General features: G+C 32.4%; 1 protein-coding gene and 1 long non-coding RNA gene across 3 annotated transcripts in view; both read right to left on the reverse strand.

Annotated features, from left to right (window-relative positions):
• Nucleotides 1–17,308, reverse strand: part of LOC111000599 (Down syndrome cell adhesion molecule-like protein Dscam2) — a 51,843-nt gene that overhangs the window by 18,183 nt on the left and 16,352 nt on the right. For both annotated transcript variants that reach the window (XM_045632210.1, XM_045632211.1), the window contains 11 exons: nt 16,778–16,913; nt 14,881–15,000; nt 13,741–13,917; nt 11,769–11,913; nt 10,915–11,063; nt 10,228–10,393; nt 9,628–9,764; nt 7,236–7,388; nt 6,048–6,138; nt 4,269–4,351; nt 1,867–2,001 (listed from right to left, as the gene is read on the reverse strand). In XM_045632210.1, coding sequence (XP_045488166.1) covers nt 1,867–2,001; nt 4,269–4,351; nt 6,048–6,138; nt 7,236–7,388; nt 9,628–9,764; nt 10,228–10,393; nt 10,915–11,063; nt 11,769–11,913; nt 13,741–13,917; nt 14,881–15,000; nt 16,778–16,913 — 1,492 coding nt within the window. The remainder of the gene's footprint in view (nt 1–1,866; nt 2,002–4,268; nt 4,352–6,047; nt 6,139–7,235; nt 7,389–9,627; nt 9,765–10,227; nt 10,394–10,914; nt 11,064–11,768; nt 11,914–13,740; nt 13,918–14,880; nt 15,001–16,777; nt 16,914–17,308) is intronic.
• Nucleotides 510–1,107, reverse strand: LOC123689967. Its single transcript, XR_006750816.1, has 2 exons — nt 943–1,107; nt 510–757 (listed from the first exon to the last, which is right to left on the reverse strand). It is a non-coding gene; the product is annotated as an uncharacterized LOC123689967 (long non-coding RNA).

Here is a 17,308-nt window from a genome sequence, read left to right on the forward strand (position 1 = left end):
ATGGCCGAGCAATCTATGGCCGGGCCATGTGTTGCAATATGTCAGCAATAGTATGGCCCATGATGCAGACTCCTAAACGGGCCACACATACCGGCAACAATGGCTGATGAAATCACACTTGTCGCAGCAGCTTATATTAATTTTAAAAGAACAGAAAAAGAAGAGATTGAGGATTCGACCTTATTTAAATAGGCGTGAAACTGTAGACAATTTGAGTCTAGCAGTAATAAGCCTTGATAATAAATTATTCAAGAACTTGGCTAGAATTTCAAAAGGCGACTTTGACTTTCTCTTAAACAAAATTGGACCAAAAATAAAAAGAAATGATACAAACATGAGAACAGCAATACCTGTTTCATCGCCATCATGAGATTTGCGATAACTCTACGGTTTTTGGCAACAGGAGATTCATTTAAAAGTTTTATGTACCTGTTCCGAGTGTTAGATTTCAACTTTTATACAAGAGGTGTGTACAGCTATTATAGAAGGATTAAAATAATACATCAAGGTAAGTTAACATAGGTTTATTAAATATGTTACGCATAGGTAGTAACTATTATGTACTTTTTAAATTTAATAATAATAGGTATCTAGTAGCAGCATATTCGTTTTTATTTTCGCCAGCATCGCGTATAATAATTTGAGCCTTTTAGTACGTGGTTTTGGAGTAGTATCGACGGCTTCCAAAGTGTCGGTTGTTTCTGATTCTACGACTTCACGTGGGTCAGCACTGATGTCAGTATGTAGTTTCAGTCGCCTGTGAATGCATAAAATTTTTAGTATATCTTTAAGCCTTTCAGATGCCGTCAGGAGTAACAGAATGGAAACAAGTTGCAAAAGATTTCGAGGGAAGAAGTTCAATTTATCAATCGATATATAAAATTCGTAATACAGAGATATGTACATTTATAATGACTAAAATATTTTATTAAAGATACTTACGTTAGAAGTTTTCATGTAATCCTATATTCGTGGTATTTTGAGTAAAGAGAAACGATGTCGCATCTTAAGCAAACCACTTTACTGTTTTACCGCCAGCACTACCACTTTCCTTCTTTTTCTCCTCATTATTTGCGTAAGTTCTTAGGCTTCTGAATTTTTGTAAGCCTCGTTACTTGTTATGACAAACTTTTCAGGGATTTCATTCCATGCATCTTTTTTAGAATTTCTATCTTTTTATGAGCCGGTTTTTATATCCCACAACTCGGGGTGCAAATGTATTTCTTCAATAAAATCAGTAATTGTCTTGTTAGACCAGTAACCATTTTTACGTAGTTGTCAAAATCCAGCTGATCGCAAAACACAGAATATAGCAACAGGCACACTTCACTCATAGCAAACTTCATGTCGCGTAGAAAAGGATACACTATGCCATAATAAAGAGAGTGACTGAAACAACAATAGAACTGGCTGTGCAATATTGCAGTTGAATTCGATAGCTTAGCGATCGTTCGGCAACCCATCGGGGCCATATCGGCCATAAGTGGCTACACAAAACATGTTTGGCTATATGGCCGGGACATTACTGCAACATTGCATAGTGTGGCTGACATTGTTTGCAATGTTGCCGGGCCATGTGTTGCAGCCATCAATTGCAGCAAAACATGGCCCGTTTAGAAGCGCCATAAGAAGCAAAATATTGAATCGATTTTTTATAAATTTTGAGTTTTATTTTTTTTCACTAATTGATTCATATAACATAAATAATTTCAATTATTATTCACTTAAAAATAAAAATCGATAACTAACCTTAAAATATCAAAAATATATTATTAAAAGGAGTCTCTTTAGGCACGGTTCCGAAGATACTGGCAACGTTCCCCCTTTGAATAGCTAGACTAATTCATCACTTATATTGTCTCTTACCTTGTGCAGCATACAGAACAGTATAGCCAATCAGCGAGCCAGCCTGTTTTTGGTGCGGTATTGGTTGCCAACTCACGCGCAGCGCTGTTGATGTCACACCACCGCATTCGACTGATGTTGGGCCTTCCTCGGGAGCTGTTATACAAATAAAAAATTAATTTTGATTATTGTTATTATTAATTTAGATTTTTATTATTAAAATCTCAATAATTATATATATCTAAGTAACCAGCCTCTGCTATCTATGTATTTCGTGATGCCTTGATTTTTTTCGTACTTTTTCTTTTGGCTTTGGTTCCTTACGATATTTTCCGTAACCGCTTTAGAGAGGATCGCTAACACAGTTAGGAAATTCAGTTGCGTACACACCCCATAATCAAACCCTGATAATGTAAGATGATAATGTAATGAACATACATTAAAAAAATTCTAATACAGATTCACTATTTGAACTTTAATCACATCTAGACAAACCAATCCACTAATTAAATTAAGAAAGATAAAAGTTTATTAACAAAAAAATTAAACTCATAATGAAGATAATTATCAAAGACTGAAAGCGAAAACTTGAAAAAGCGAACATTAATTATATTTCAACTGAACGGAATAATTAAAATTAAAAAGGTGAGAAGCAATTAAGACTCTCGATAGGGAAAAATAATTTAGCTTTTATAAGGTACGGAATTTGAATTCTCAAAAGATAATTTACACCTTTCTCCATTACTAACTGGCATTTTGAATCTGTTCATCTCTGGATATATAACTTAAACTATTATGATGTTCATTCAGATATATTTAGTTTAGAATATTAAAAAAAAATACTCAAAGTTTTTTATAGAACAGAGGGGTATTTTAAGTGAGGTGAGCCTCCTGCCCGTTTGCCCCCTGTTCTATAAAAAAAACCAGCCTCCCAACGATTAATACCTGCAGCATACCCGTAAACGCAATATTGTAAAGAAAAGAAAAATACACATATTATTTGAATACTATAAATTAACCAACACCCTCTGTCTTCTTTGCCGATGAGTAGGAATGCCAGCAGGTTCGAATTTATTGACGTGGAATAAGTGATACCACGATGATCTTATGTTCCAAAATAAACGTATTTTATTTTATTTTTAAGCAAGGCTTTTAATCTAACCATACAAGTCAGTTTAAGCCAAAAAAGAATATGCATTATAAAAATTTATTTATTTAACGTTAACACAACTCGTATTTAAAGAAAAACACTTTGTTTAACGGATTTAAGTTTTGTATTATTGTAAACTTATAATAAGGACACCGTGAGCAATTTCTGCAGAAACCCTACATCTTTTAGTCGATACCAACTCCGGGAAATAAATATAGATAATACAACATTTACTACAGCTGTGATACTTTTTGACATTCAACACCTAATGTCTTCAGTCACCGTGACCACGCACGCTGTAAAGCACGCGAAACGTCGGTTAAATTTAAAATAACGTTTAATTCATTATAAGTTTACAATAATACATAACTTTAATCCGTTAAAAAAGTGTTTTTCTTTAAATGTGCAAAAGTTATGTTAATAAAAGACAATATTATGTACTATGTACTCGTATTATTTGGAAGTAGGAATGTGTATGAAACGCTTACAGTTTCGAGAGAGGTCATTTTGCACTCATTAGCTCCTCATACGAATTATTGGCTTAAATTAACAAGTGCTTGGCACAGTTCCCTGTACAGTGTAAAAATTTTAGCTAACAAAATTTGCTAAATTATATTTCATACGTCCATATTCATTGTTGATAGCACATTTATAGTGTTTAATATTATAAACAGAAATTTGCGGTTTCTTATAATAAATGTCATTTATAATAAAAATAGTATATTTTATTGTTGTGCTTGCACATGAAAACGTAAAGTACCATAAACACTGATAGTTAATCAGCAACCCGTTTAATTTCTATTTTACAGCTTGTCCTTCGACATAGGTCTTTAGAACAGCATGCCATTTGTGGTTCTACTTATATCATCATTTTTATAAACTTCATTTATTTTTATGTATATAAATGTTTTTAATAAAACAATGTTGCAAAGAGGAACTAAACTAAAAAACTAAAATTCATAGACAAGCTGAAATTTTCTACTCTGTGATTTGAACGATGCTACAAGCTTTGTATAAAGTAAAATTTTCTTCTATGCACGAGCTTTTACATTTAATATAAATTTACCAAGGCTTTGAAATATAGTACTTTGTTTAGCTGATTTAAAAAATTGTTAATTGTAATTACAATTAAAGAAAAATACAAGGGAAATTTTAATGTTTTTTACATGTCTGTACCACTTGGCTTTGCCTCTAGACATGTATAAATTTTGGTCCATTATGTAGTCCTACCTTCAACTTACTTTATTAAAATATGTTTGCTAGCGTAACATACCTCCTTCCCTTGTGTCCTCAAATAAGGCTATAGAGAATGGTCCATTTCCGGCACTGTTGAAGGCTGCGACGGACACTGCATACCTGTTAACACATGGGAAATAAATAATAATTTTCTTTATTTTATAATTGACCAAATTTCAATGACATTTAACTAAAAAATACCACGAATATATTTTTAATAAAATAGGTTCGGGAACTCTTTATAATATCCTTTTTCAATCTATCTAGTGTTTAAAAATAAATACTCAAATTCTCAAGATCCGAATACATTTAAGTAAAATAATACAGTAAAATTTTTATGCGAGATATAAAATAAATAGCATTTCAACTTACACTTGAAAAGTCAGCAAATACGGCTATTCAATTAAAATTATTCAGACAGATGGAAAAATTTATCGTATTAATATTTTATGTGCAACAGATTTAAATTGAATCGCAAATAATACTGTTTATCTGAGCTATTATCTCAGTGTCTTTTGAATTACCATTTATAGAGTTTATTATAAAAATAATAATAATGAGCATACCCCATATACGCACCCACACTTTATACAATCTCACAACACAGCCAAATTAGCCATCTCTTATTTAAATATTTTAGAAATGAAATTTCTTTAGGAGGTTAACATTTTTACGTCAAGAAGATGTGCAGTGTTTTATCGAAGAAAAGGGAGAGATCAATTAAGACCTATCGAGAGAGAGAGAGAGAGAGAGAGAGAGTGAGAAAGGGAGATAGATAAACATACACACTATTAGTTGATTGTAATCGTTTAGTAGTTACTTATAGAACTTCAGATGTGAATTCTGTCGCGTCTTCTGCAGTAAACGCTGTTTTTCTTATTTATTTATATGGTGTGAATATGGATATACAAATACATGATCATTTATTGGGGCTTTTACCTTAGTAATAATTGATTAACAAAGAAGTTTCACTTCTGACATGTGTACTTTGTACGCACGCACTTTTTAAATTTTTATTGTTTTGTTCCTTTTTGTAGGTAAATATTATGTATTCCATCTTTCGCTATATTTTTAGTGTAATTGCTTTATTGCAATAAAAATAAATAAATGTAAATACTGTATACATCTTTATGTCGGAAACAAATACTACTATTTCGCTTTAGGAGATCGCAGTCCAAACGACCAAACGACGTCAAGACACATGTATAAGACAAAAAAGCATATATAAGAAATATAAAAGTTGACATTTAAATATAGAAGTGTATTTTTAACTGCTACAATAACTCAAAGTGCTAAATTATTCATGTGTATAAGCCGAGGAATATGCCGACGGTGACTTCTTAGTTTTATGCATGACATCGTTGAATTTAAAATACCCTATGGACAGTTCTTACATAGGATTTCAAATTATAATTACTTTATCTAACCAAAACTTATCATTTTCTCTAATCTCATAGATCGAAACAATTATTTTTCGTTCGGTGTAGTAGTGTTCGGTAGTTCGGAGAATAACAGTGCTGATAACGATAAGATTTTTGCATCTTTGTTTTTCTTCCATAATTTGTCCAAATTATATAAATTAATTTATGTTTAATTAGTTCCGTATTACATATCAGTATGTATATACAGTATTAATATGATCTTACCGGTTTTTAGTTTTATAATTTTTTTAATATCAAAGAGTTTAGTGTTGGCTTCTACTGAGCCGAATTGTCAATTGTTTCAGTAAGCGAAAATTAATTTGAACTAAAAAGTATACGAGACATTTAATACATATAAAAGACGTTTAAAGCAAAATAGTAAAAAAGTAACAAACCTCACTCCTTTTAGAAGTCCCGTAATTATGGTCTCTTGCTTAGAATAAACAGAAGTTGTCTTTATTATCTTGTCGTTGCTCTCTGGGGATTCTGCGACAAAGGTTTAAATGTTACTTAACTGCCACTTTACTGAGATAACGTCATTGTTTAAGTTGCGATATACCCTATTAATATTGTTATGTAAACCACGTATGCTTGTTGAATATTAACAAATATTAAGGTTATTAAAATATTGACTAACTTAAGCGATTTTCACACTACATAAATTATAGTAAGATAAGGAGTTTTATTTTATAATTTAACACTTTACAACGTAGTAAAGGGTAGATATAAATACAAGTCAGAATAGCATAAGTGTATTCCCAATTGTATTTTAAAATCTTGGAAAAGTATTAAAGCCTAACTATTATATTTAACAGAAAAGAAAACTCAAATTAGATTATTCTGATCATTAAAATAGTTAATTACACTAAGGTCTGGTTTCACAATGTCCGAATAAGTTCCAAATAAGCTATTTATTACTTTTTGGTAGAATAAAAAGTATTATTTTGCGTTTCACGACTGTCAGATAGCGCTATTTATCATGAAATGCGAAGTATCTTATTTGGAACTTTTATCTTTCGAATAATTGATGTATTGCATAGCTATTTGGTACTTTATCCATACATTGTGAAACAGGCCCTAAGCCGAAACTATTTACACATATTTAAGATAATTGCGTGAAATTTTACATTTTTTATAGAACAGGTGGCAAACGGGTAGGAGGCAATGCAATATCACTAAATCTCAAGTGAGCCTTCTGTGATCTATACTAATATTAATATAGAAGAAAGATTTGTGAGTGTGTTTGTAACGAATTGGTACACAAAAAAAGTACTGGACCGAATTAAAGAATTCTTTCACCATTTGAATGCTATATTATTTCCGATTTATATAGGCTATTTTAATTGCAAGAACAAAATAAGGTACCCTACTAAACAAAAAATATTCGACAAGCCCATTGACACTCTCAATGCCAGATCGCGAGTGCGTTGCCGGAAGTTAAAGTGTATTTTGGCTATTTGGCTTCTCCATTTCTGTTAATTTATGTTTTAATCGCATTCAATTATAAAGTCTAAGAAAAGGTTATGTTAATTATGGTAATTTCCCAACCACTAGGCCTGCCTGTATTTATGAGTTGTCCATACCTTTATAACCAGTAAGTTGTGGCACAGCACGTACTCGATAACCGAGTATCATTCCATTATGAGTATCGCTAGGTGGAGGTAGCCATCTTGCGAGCAACTCTCCAGGCGACGACGTCTGCTCCAGTTGCACACTGAGGGGTGATGATGATGGAGCTGGTGGATGAAGAATAATGTTACAAAGTGTATACTAATTTATCATTTACATTAATTAATGTAAATGATAGTAAAGAAAGTAGTCGCTTTCCAGGGTTCGCGTTTGAATTTTTTGAATTCTGCGAATGTTTGAGTGTTTTCTTTAATAGACAATGATTTAAGATGGGTTATATTATAATACATGCTTATAATCATAGAGAAAAGTTGACAATCATATTGAAAATATTTATATTTCGTTTAAAAAATACTTTAAATCAAACAAATAGTTTTGTCGTAAATCGGGACCATTGAAACTAAAAAACAAGCTTGTAGTTTCAATATCTTTAAAGTTTCTTGAATATAAGCTTATACGAGACAATATTTAGTAGTATAACAAGTCTCACTAACTACTCTCACAGTAGTATAACAAATCAGATATAATTCTCAAAATTAGTTCCGGTTATATGCTAAAACTCATTTACTGTTTAAGTCAAATAAAAAGGAATATAATCATTTATTATTAAGGCACATAATACGTTATAACGTATTATAAATTGCACGATTTATAAATCGGGTCAGTCTGGCGGACTCTTGAATGAAACTTTCGATGTAGTAACCGATACATACAGACAATGAAAAAATTTTTAACATAAAATAAAGTCTCCCCGTCTGAATTTATCAAATAAAAAACCGTAAACTCAAAAACTACAGAACGGATTTATACGGCTTTCACAAATAAACAGTCTGATTCCTGAGAAAGGAATTTTGTGTAAATTGCATATAATTATAATTGTTGAAGATATTTCATAAAGCTTTTATAAAACAACACTTATCCGAATAATTAAAACCTAATAACTATAAGTCAATAGGACAACGTAAAATATAACCTTTGTGTGCTCCAATTAGACCTTTAAATCTTGTTCATAGACGCCAAGGGACAAATTAAAAGGGCTCGTCTTATCGTTAGAACATTGTGGGGCAACAATAGGATTTATTTGATATATTGCTATCCCAAAGCGAACTATACTGACATTGATAAATTAAGATACGCCGGAACGAAATCTCGCCGCCTGAGACTCCTTGAAATATTTAGTTCCTAGAGATTTCTCGACTGTTACTATAAATGAAAAATGATATCGGAAATCGGATATACGTTTTACACAGCAATATTTTATAATTAAAATGATTAAACTTTTAAAACCTAAAGTTGGTTATTCAATTCTTTGAGAACACACACATATTTAAGTTTTATTATATTGTCAGTGTTTGTTTTCTTAAAATTTTATTTCCATAGTAGTCATTTCACAGTTGATCCTTTGTGCAAAGGCGTTTGTGTATTTTCTTAAAATTTTATTATAATAGTAGTCATTTCACATTTGGTTACGTTATATCATAGCTAATTACCCATCCTAGATCCTTTCAGACGTGTTCTGGACAGGTTTCATGGAGTGACGTTGTTGTTCCAATGTTTTCCCTGAGGAAGCCACACATTTCAAAATAACATTGGTGACTGTTTCTTCTGCGCTCAAACAGGGACAGTCTGTCGCGTCAAGAACCAAAAGATGTTTATTAAAGAAACCTAAGATTTCTATTTAAACTTAAAAATCACTGTGCCATTTGGTGGTATTTTTGTCTATCGATCTTTTGGGAATCCAGATTTGCAATTGCGATAAACGGCGTGTTGGTCGAAGGAAGAAGTCATGGCTTAGCAACGTCAGGGAGTAGACGGGTATTGCAAGTGCGGAGGGGTTGCTGCATCTGGCGCAGGATAAGACGCGGTTCAGAGAACTGACGGCCAACCTCCAGTAATGGAGTGGCACTTGAAGATGAAGAAGAAGAATTGCGATAAGGGAGTGAAAAGACAAGTAAAGAAATATAAATAGTATTTCAGTAGTAAATATATTGACGGTTAAAAATGTTTTCTGTCTAATGATAAAATAAATAAGGTTGCGAGAACATTTTTTGGATTTAAATAAAACAAGCATCGCTTTCTTTTCCTACGTACACCTAAATTTGAAAAATATGATTGTATTGTCCTCTTCCATTTATGTTATTATATTACTTCAATGTTTTTGATATTTGTACCATTAATATTGAGCTCTAAGACGACTAACATTGCTTTGCTTACGTCATAGAGTCACCCATGTACTTACAGTATTAGAATAGTTTTTAGATTAGAATTTACAAGCATTAGCTTAATCTTACGTTTCTATGTATCGTTTCGTAAGATTTCGCTTTATAAATATGATCGGCTTCTTACCTTCTTCAGCTGTAGTGAACCTAACAGGCATACTATAAGGGCTCAGGTCGGCTTGGTTTCCGCCTGCTACTCTTGCTGAATATCCTGTCGCTGCTTGCAATTGTTCTATGTCCACTGTGTGACGTATTTCATCAGATCTGTTCAATTTAAAAGTATTTTTGGTTTTAAACAAATATGCAATATAAATAACTAATAATTGAAAGATTTTTCGAATCAGATATTGAGGATTTTTTTTTATTAATTTACACTACGTTAAATTTATAGAAAAAAGAAATAACATAATACATAAACATTATAAAATATAATAAGGCGGCCTCTTGCTGAGAAGCGATCCCATCCAGGCAGCACTAGTAAGGAAAACGATGGGTCTAGTGCAAGAAGAGCATGGCTAAATCTGAAAAAGGTGTATATACTTATGTACACGCGTAAGAAGTTAAAGAAAAGAAAGAAAGAAGAAGTTCTTTGGCGTAGCAACATTTTTTTTTAATGTATTCTACGTTTGTAAAAAAACGACACTAACAAAATTAAAATCTAAGGCAGGCAAGGACATTTGTTCAAGATGTTTGCCGGTATCTGTATCTTGCCTGTGTAGACTCTCACCTGGTTACATTAATAGCCCGAGCATTGTTCCATGATAATCGCTGCGTGTTCGTTATCTGTATAGTGTAGTATTGAGCTAGTGAACGCGTCATGTCAATCCAGGAAAGCCGTACTGAACGGCTTTTGACTGAGTCCACTGATAAGTCACTTGGAGGTAACGGTGGTTCTGGTAAAAAATGTGTGAAAACACTTTTTTAACGGATTGATGTTATGTATTATAAACTTATAATTATTGAAACATAATTTAGTCGTTAAAGTCGATACCAACTCCGGGGAAATAAATACAGATAACACAACATTTTCTACAGCTGTGATACTTTTTTGACATTCAACACCTTTTGTCTTCAGTCACCGATCACGCATACTGTAAAGCACGCAAAACGTCAAAAATTTTTTAAATTATGTTTAAATAATTATAAGTTTACAACAAAACATAACTTCAATCCGTTAAACAAGTGTTTTCTTTAAAAGGTTGAATATTTTCTTTATGTAGGCTGTACATAGATTAATTTATAAACACTGGACTGGACAGCAAAAAATATTCTTGTAATTTTATAATAATAATATTGTTTTTGCAAGAATAGTACAATTTAAACTTCTCATATGCTGCCATAAGAATAACCTTTAATTGTTTATGTTTAATAACATTGTCAGTTAAAATAAATGTAAATAAATTTTAAAACTCACCCAAGATTGTAAGAAAAACAGAATAAACGTCCGCACCGTAAGGATTTCCAGCTTTACATTGGTACAGAGCACCATCGCTCGTTTCAGTCTGTATCAGCTCTAGTATGCTTGTCATGCCATCCTCGGACTTCATTTCGGATATTTTCACCCTAAGACGTGGAATGATTAACCAAAGGAAATAAATACAACAGCAGCCCAACTCTGTTACTTCCAATACCAAGATCCTGACGTTTTTGTTTACAAGTTTGATGTAGTCAAGTCCAGCGCAGATGTTGGAAACTTGAAATCGCGCGGAGCAAAAACGTTATTGATAATAATTGCTTTACTACTGGAAGTGACAGAGTTAAAAATCCGTGCGAGCGCATCGTTCACTTTTGATAGCATTGCCATCCCTAGCTTTCGGATCCGAGCATTCGGCACTTGAAATGCTGTATGCGGGACCACTCGTAACCAAAAACTGTTTTTTTTGTATAAATAATTAAATGAAATATACATTTATACTCATTTCTAAACATTCATATTAATCAAATATCCCATAAAAAGTTTTGGTATCCGGCTATTACTTTGTATCCATTGTTCAGGCATTGATTGTGTTAAGTTATTAACTTAATTAACGTATTTCCTTAGATTTTACAATAATTAAAATAATTTTTGATTACACAAATTGAAAGTAGGATAAGTAGTGAATAAAACACATATCAGAGAATACAAAAAAGGTAATTTCCATTTAAATACGCATTCCTCTCTTTCTGACAAATGATTTTTATGATGTCATGAAAAAAGATAATATATAGTTGTAATAGTGTGAATATTGTCTATGAAAGTTTAATTCTTGAACTTATCGTGACACTTACCGCTGTGTCAGCGGGTTAATAGGTTTTCCATTTCTTGTCCACAGCATTCTTATCGGATCATCGCCCTTCGCTATACACTCTATGGTCACTTGCTGGCCTAATTTTGCCGTTAGATTTCTTGATGTTACGTCAAATGTTACCGGTTCTGTGAACGAATAAATACAATAAGATATACCCTGATTTTGAATTCCGAAGAATTCTGACAGTCATCATTTTTTGACATGTCAGTTTACAAAGCTTTTTGACGGGGCATATTTTTCAATTTCGAAACGAGTCTGAGCATCTGACTATATACATACATTTTATTTGTTGGTGAATGTTTTTTTCGTGCGGTACCCCACATTAAAAGTGGTTTAACGGCGAGTGATAATTAAGTCCCTTTTCATTACATACAGTAAAAAACGTACATGTAAAGATAGCATCCTATTTTTTTTTAAGTTTACTAATACCAACTAAGGAATAAAATAAAGTATTATATATATATCGCAGCCAACTAGCTTAATCAGTCGTTCTCTCAACATTGGTCCACTAAATGCTGCTATTAAATAAAAATTATCGTAGAACTATCATAGAAGACTAATATCTTTATATAAAGAGTTTTAGCGCCACGGAATTATAATTTATTTGTTTTACGTGTTTCTACTACCACTAATTGTACGCGTGTGACTATTACGTCCTTAGATCGTGAATTCAGTTTAAAACTCGGTCGTACGATAAAGGAAAACATCGTGTCTGACTCAAAAAATATTTACAGCATGTAACACTTACAGAATCACCTCTTGCCTATAAAAAATAAATGAAACAGATAAAGAAGACCAAAACTAGGGGCTGACGTACCACTGATTGTTATTATTAATCTACAGTTTTATAGAGGTTAAAGTTTTGTTTTACGTATGTGCTAAACATATTTCATGTTTTCTTTCTAAAGTATATTCCTGTATGCTCATTGAAGGAAAACATCGTGAGGGAACCGGCATGCCTTAGACAGAAAAAGTCGACGACGTGTGTCAGGCCCAGGATGCTATCAACCTACTTGCCTATGAGATTGACAAATGATAATTAAATTAATAGAATCGGAAATCTAAAGCCCAGACCTAACTAGCTTATAGCGCTGATTTGTTTATATTACTTAATTCCAATTAGCCATTACAATTAGCATTAATGAATATTAACAATAATAATATAATAATAACTAGCGGATCCGACAGACGTTGTCCTGTCTACACGTCTTTAATTTCAAAATTTCAATTTTTAATAAGCCATTTTGATGAAAATTATTATTCAAATGTTATGACAATATCTAACGATCCAGCACATGGTCACACACGATATAACACAATGATAACAAAACTTTTTTTAAATTTCGGGACAGACTAAAATTAAAATTCGAATATTATTTAAAATTTGACACTGCGATGGTAGCGCCGTCTGTCGGATCCAATGTAAAACATTCAAAATCAACAACAACTAATAAATTGAAAATTAATTAAAAAAACATTGTCCAGCGGACAAAATTGTGAATCTAAACCATTCCCAGATCCCCTCGAACACACACAAAAAATTTCGTCTAAATCGGTCTAGTCGTTTAGGAGGAGTTCAGTCACATACACACGCACACAAGAAATATATATATTAAGATATAAGCCCTTTATTCGCTGACCATTTCGCTTATTCTTATCAAACTATATAAATCCCGTCCGTCGACATAGGCCTCCCCCAATTGTAAACTCATGGAAACCCATGTCTCTCTATCCTTGGCAGACCTTCTTGGCAGAACAAATAATTAAGCTGCCCAAAGTGCCAAAGAGTGGAAAAGACAGTAGTGGATAGATTTGGAGGGGTTTGCTAAAATAGGGCACACACAAACCATGAAAATAAATTGATGATAGATAATAGGAATATAAATGTTTTATGTTAAGTATTTGAAGTAAAACGCTGTAAAAAAGCATTAATGAATATTAACAATACTTACTATTGACTGAAATCCATACAGTTTTGCTAAGTGCCTCACCCACGCCGTTTTCAACATGACACGTGTATAGACCAGCGTCAGATAATGACACAGAGTCAAATATGAGAGAGCCATTCGAAAGACTGAGGACACCTCCACCAGCTACTTCCAGAACTGGTCTCCAGGTTTCGGATACCACTGTGGATAGCAACTGATGAACACATTTGCGAACTAAAGAATTTTATTTCAAATCTCGCAAGTTTTTGAATTGAGTTTATTTTATGTAATTTTGAAATATCTATAACATATACGAGTATGTATTTGATTACTTTATACATAAATAAATAATTCATATTATTTCATCCTTTATGTTGTTGTAAAGATGTCTTTACATGTGGTAATCCTAAACCTATGTTTTTGCTTGGTTGAGCGTTTCGAGTTTGTTGTGTCTACCTGCATTTTTGTTACTGTATTTGTTTTGTGAATTTTTGTATAGGTACCTTCTGTGCGTTCTAGTAATAATTATTTAGTCTTGTAATGTTTTTCTCAGTAAGCGAATTTTTTAATTCATATGAGAAATAAAGTTATTCTAACTGTAACCGTAATCCAAATTAAATATCATATATTATCTAATCGACTAAGTATAGTTATAGTTTTGCTAACTTTTTATTTGCCACTTGAACTTTTTATAGCTCACCTGATATTAAGTAATACCGGCCATGGACATTCGATGCCAGAAGTCTCAGGAGTGCGTTGCCAGCCTTTTAAAATTGGTAAGCTCTTTTAATGACGGACCCTAAGTCGAATTGGTACGAAGAGCCTCCCGAACAATATTCCTGGTACACAAACGTGTTTCACAGAATGAAGAGGTAGGAAGTATCAGCCGGAGAGGATATTTGAGTCTCGGTAAGAAAGAATTAGCTCGTCTTAGTTTCCCAAAGTTGAGACCCTAACATTGGTAAAGTCCACAGTGAGTAAGGAAGGTAGATAAACAATTCTCTGTATAATTTAAGACGATTGTGTTTTGTTTACAAATAATGGTAATTATTCAATGTTAATCGCAAACCTAATATTACGTTCGCAAGCCGTTGCATGTCTTCAGTTATTAGGACGTAGGTATTTATGTACACATTATGCCAAAGGTTATATAGATAAATTTACCATCTTTCTTCAACCAATGTGTCTGAGGTTGCGGGTAGCCATTTGCCTTGCATGACACGTGCCCGTTCCGACCTAGCAGCAGCGACGTATTCTGCGGTTCCTCGCTCCATTTCGGTGCAACTGTATATGACAGTATACAGTAGTTAATAATAATTAATCCTCACATGAATACTAATTATGCTAAAAACTCAGTTTTGTATCGCGCTGCCCGGACATACAATGATACATGATTGACTTGTTTAGGTTATCGCGGAATGTGGTTAAAAAATGTATCAAGAATACACAAAGCGCAAAATCATCTAAATCATAAGCACGCCCCACATACACACCATCACGTATATACCCACACTTTTACACGATTACACAACTCAACCAATTTAGGCTTAGTTAAATAAATTAAATCACAATTAGTTAAATGTATTGAATACTTTGTTTGTTTGTTCCCTTTTATAAATCTTTTTGTTATATAATGTATCATGTATTCCATCTGTGGCTATATTCTCAGTGTATTTGTTTGCTATTATATATAATTTATGTTAGATGTAGGAGTACAAAATAAATAAATAAACACTAGTTTCCAAGTAAAAATAAAAATTAATGTGAAAGCGGCTCAGTGTAGTTAGGCTGATTTATGAAATTGTTACATTATCACCAATGAACAAAAGCCGTGTTAATCACTTATCTAAGGTCGTAGGTTCGATTTCTGTGCACCTATGGACTTTCTGTCTATGCACCTATTAAGACTCGCCTGTATTTTTGCCGTATTAAACTGGTATGCCCCAATAAATCTACGGCGTGTGTCAGGCACGAAAGGCTGATCACCTACTTGGCTGTTAGAAAAAACAAATCATCAAAACACACAGAAATCTGAAGGAAATAAAAAGGTTATGGCTTGCTTTTCGTGACAACTTAGGTTATTTTAATCATAAAAAACAAAACAAAGAAATATAATTTTATTATTAACAAAATAATTACAAGAAAATTTAAAATACGAATGTAAAATAAATTAAAAATCTCAAAATGTACAGAGTTCCTGCAGTGTAATGTTCGCGTAAAAAGACAATATTTTAAAAGCCAACCACCGTTCAAATTGACGAAATTTTTAATTGATTACTATTCGGGGTTAATGAACTGTAAAGTGTCATTTGAAACCATTTCTAAAGGTTCAAAATATCCGCCAATTATCCGAAAATCTTTTCATTATATTGGTATTCTATTTTTAAAATAACTTGTATTTTTGAGCATTAACTTGCAAATTTAAATGACAGAAAGAGTCGTTTCCCGCGTTTTATGGCTCGAATGGTTTCACAGATTAAAAACCGCGATCATTTTTATTCCGATTTGCTTTTTAGATTAAACGTTTTAAAACTCGGCACTTTAATGTTTCTGTTAATATTTGATATTTTTCACACGGATATGTACTTGTTTTTTTCCTAAACACAAAAGATATTTTTCCAATTAATTTATCAATGCCGTAAAAAAGTTAAATTCTCTAAAATTTAATTCTTTAAAACTTAAAAATTAAGTTGTGGAATCCTAAATTTTATTTTATTTATTACTATAGGTAGTGAAGATATGATTGATATTCTAAAGTGTTTATATCATTAAGAGTACTAAAATATTTTAAATTATTTAAAGTTAAAAGGGCCTGGGACTAGCACTTGGCTTACGTCTAATTAATTTGCAATACTTGTTTGAAGATAAGTGTTGTTTGATGATTTGCTATTTTAAAAGAGTACAGAGAGTTTTTTACGCCAGCTTTTTCTCTCTGCATACACCCTACCCCTACACCCTCATCTTCTTTGCCAATTAATAACATGGGAGTGATACCTGTATCTTATATTCAAAAATAAACATATTTTATTTAGGATGACAGTCGCAGGCTTGGCTTACATACCTTTTATGTATAAATTAACAGTACGGTCGACTTTAGCTACATGATTGGCAGCAACACAGGTGTAGGTCCCACAATGATCCAGTGACACGTTCTTGATTATCAATACACTGAACACTTCCAAACTCCTTTCGGCAATCTGTATGATAAATTTAAGAAAATAGAAATTTATAATTTTATTTTTCAAAAGAGTTATGTAAATAACTTTACTTGGTTCCAAAGAGAAACCAAAGTTAATAAAATAATAAGCCCGCATGCCACTTGGAGGTGAGGAGTCAGAAAACTTAGATGACCCAAATACCCTAGGGGGAAAAGAGCATTTTCTTCGGCTAGTTCCGAAGTAATGACCACATAATTACAAATAAATTCTTTACTCCACCGCTGTAATAATCGAGAACACACATCTACCAAATTGTTAGACCCTCCGAAAAACATTTAAGTATTGTATAATCCTCCATAAAGTGGTAAAATCGATGTTTAAATAACTTAATTTCTCATTACAAAAATGTATTAAAGAAACTTAATATTTACGAA

The sequence above is a fragment of the Pieris rapae genome, chromosome 18 (assembly GCF_905147795.1).
Source record: "Pieris rapae chromosome 18, ilPieRapa1.1, whole genome shotgun sequence".
Lineage (NCBI taxonomy): Eukaryota > Metazoa > Arthropoda > Insecta > Lepidoptera > Pieridae > Pieris > Pieris rapae.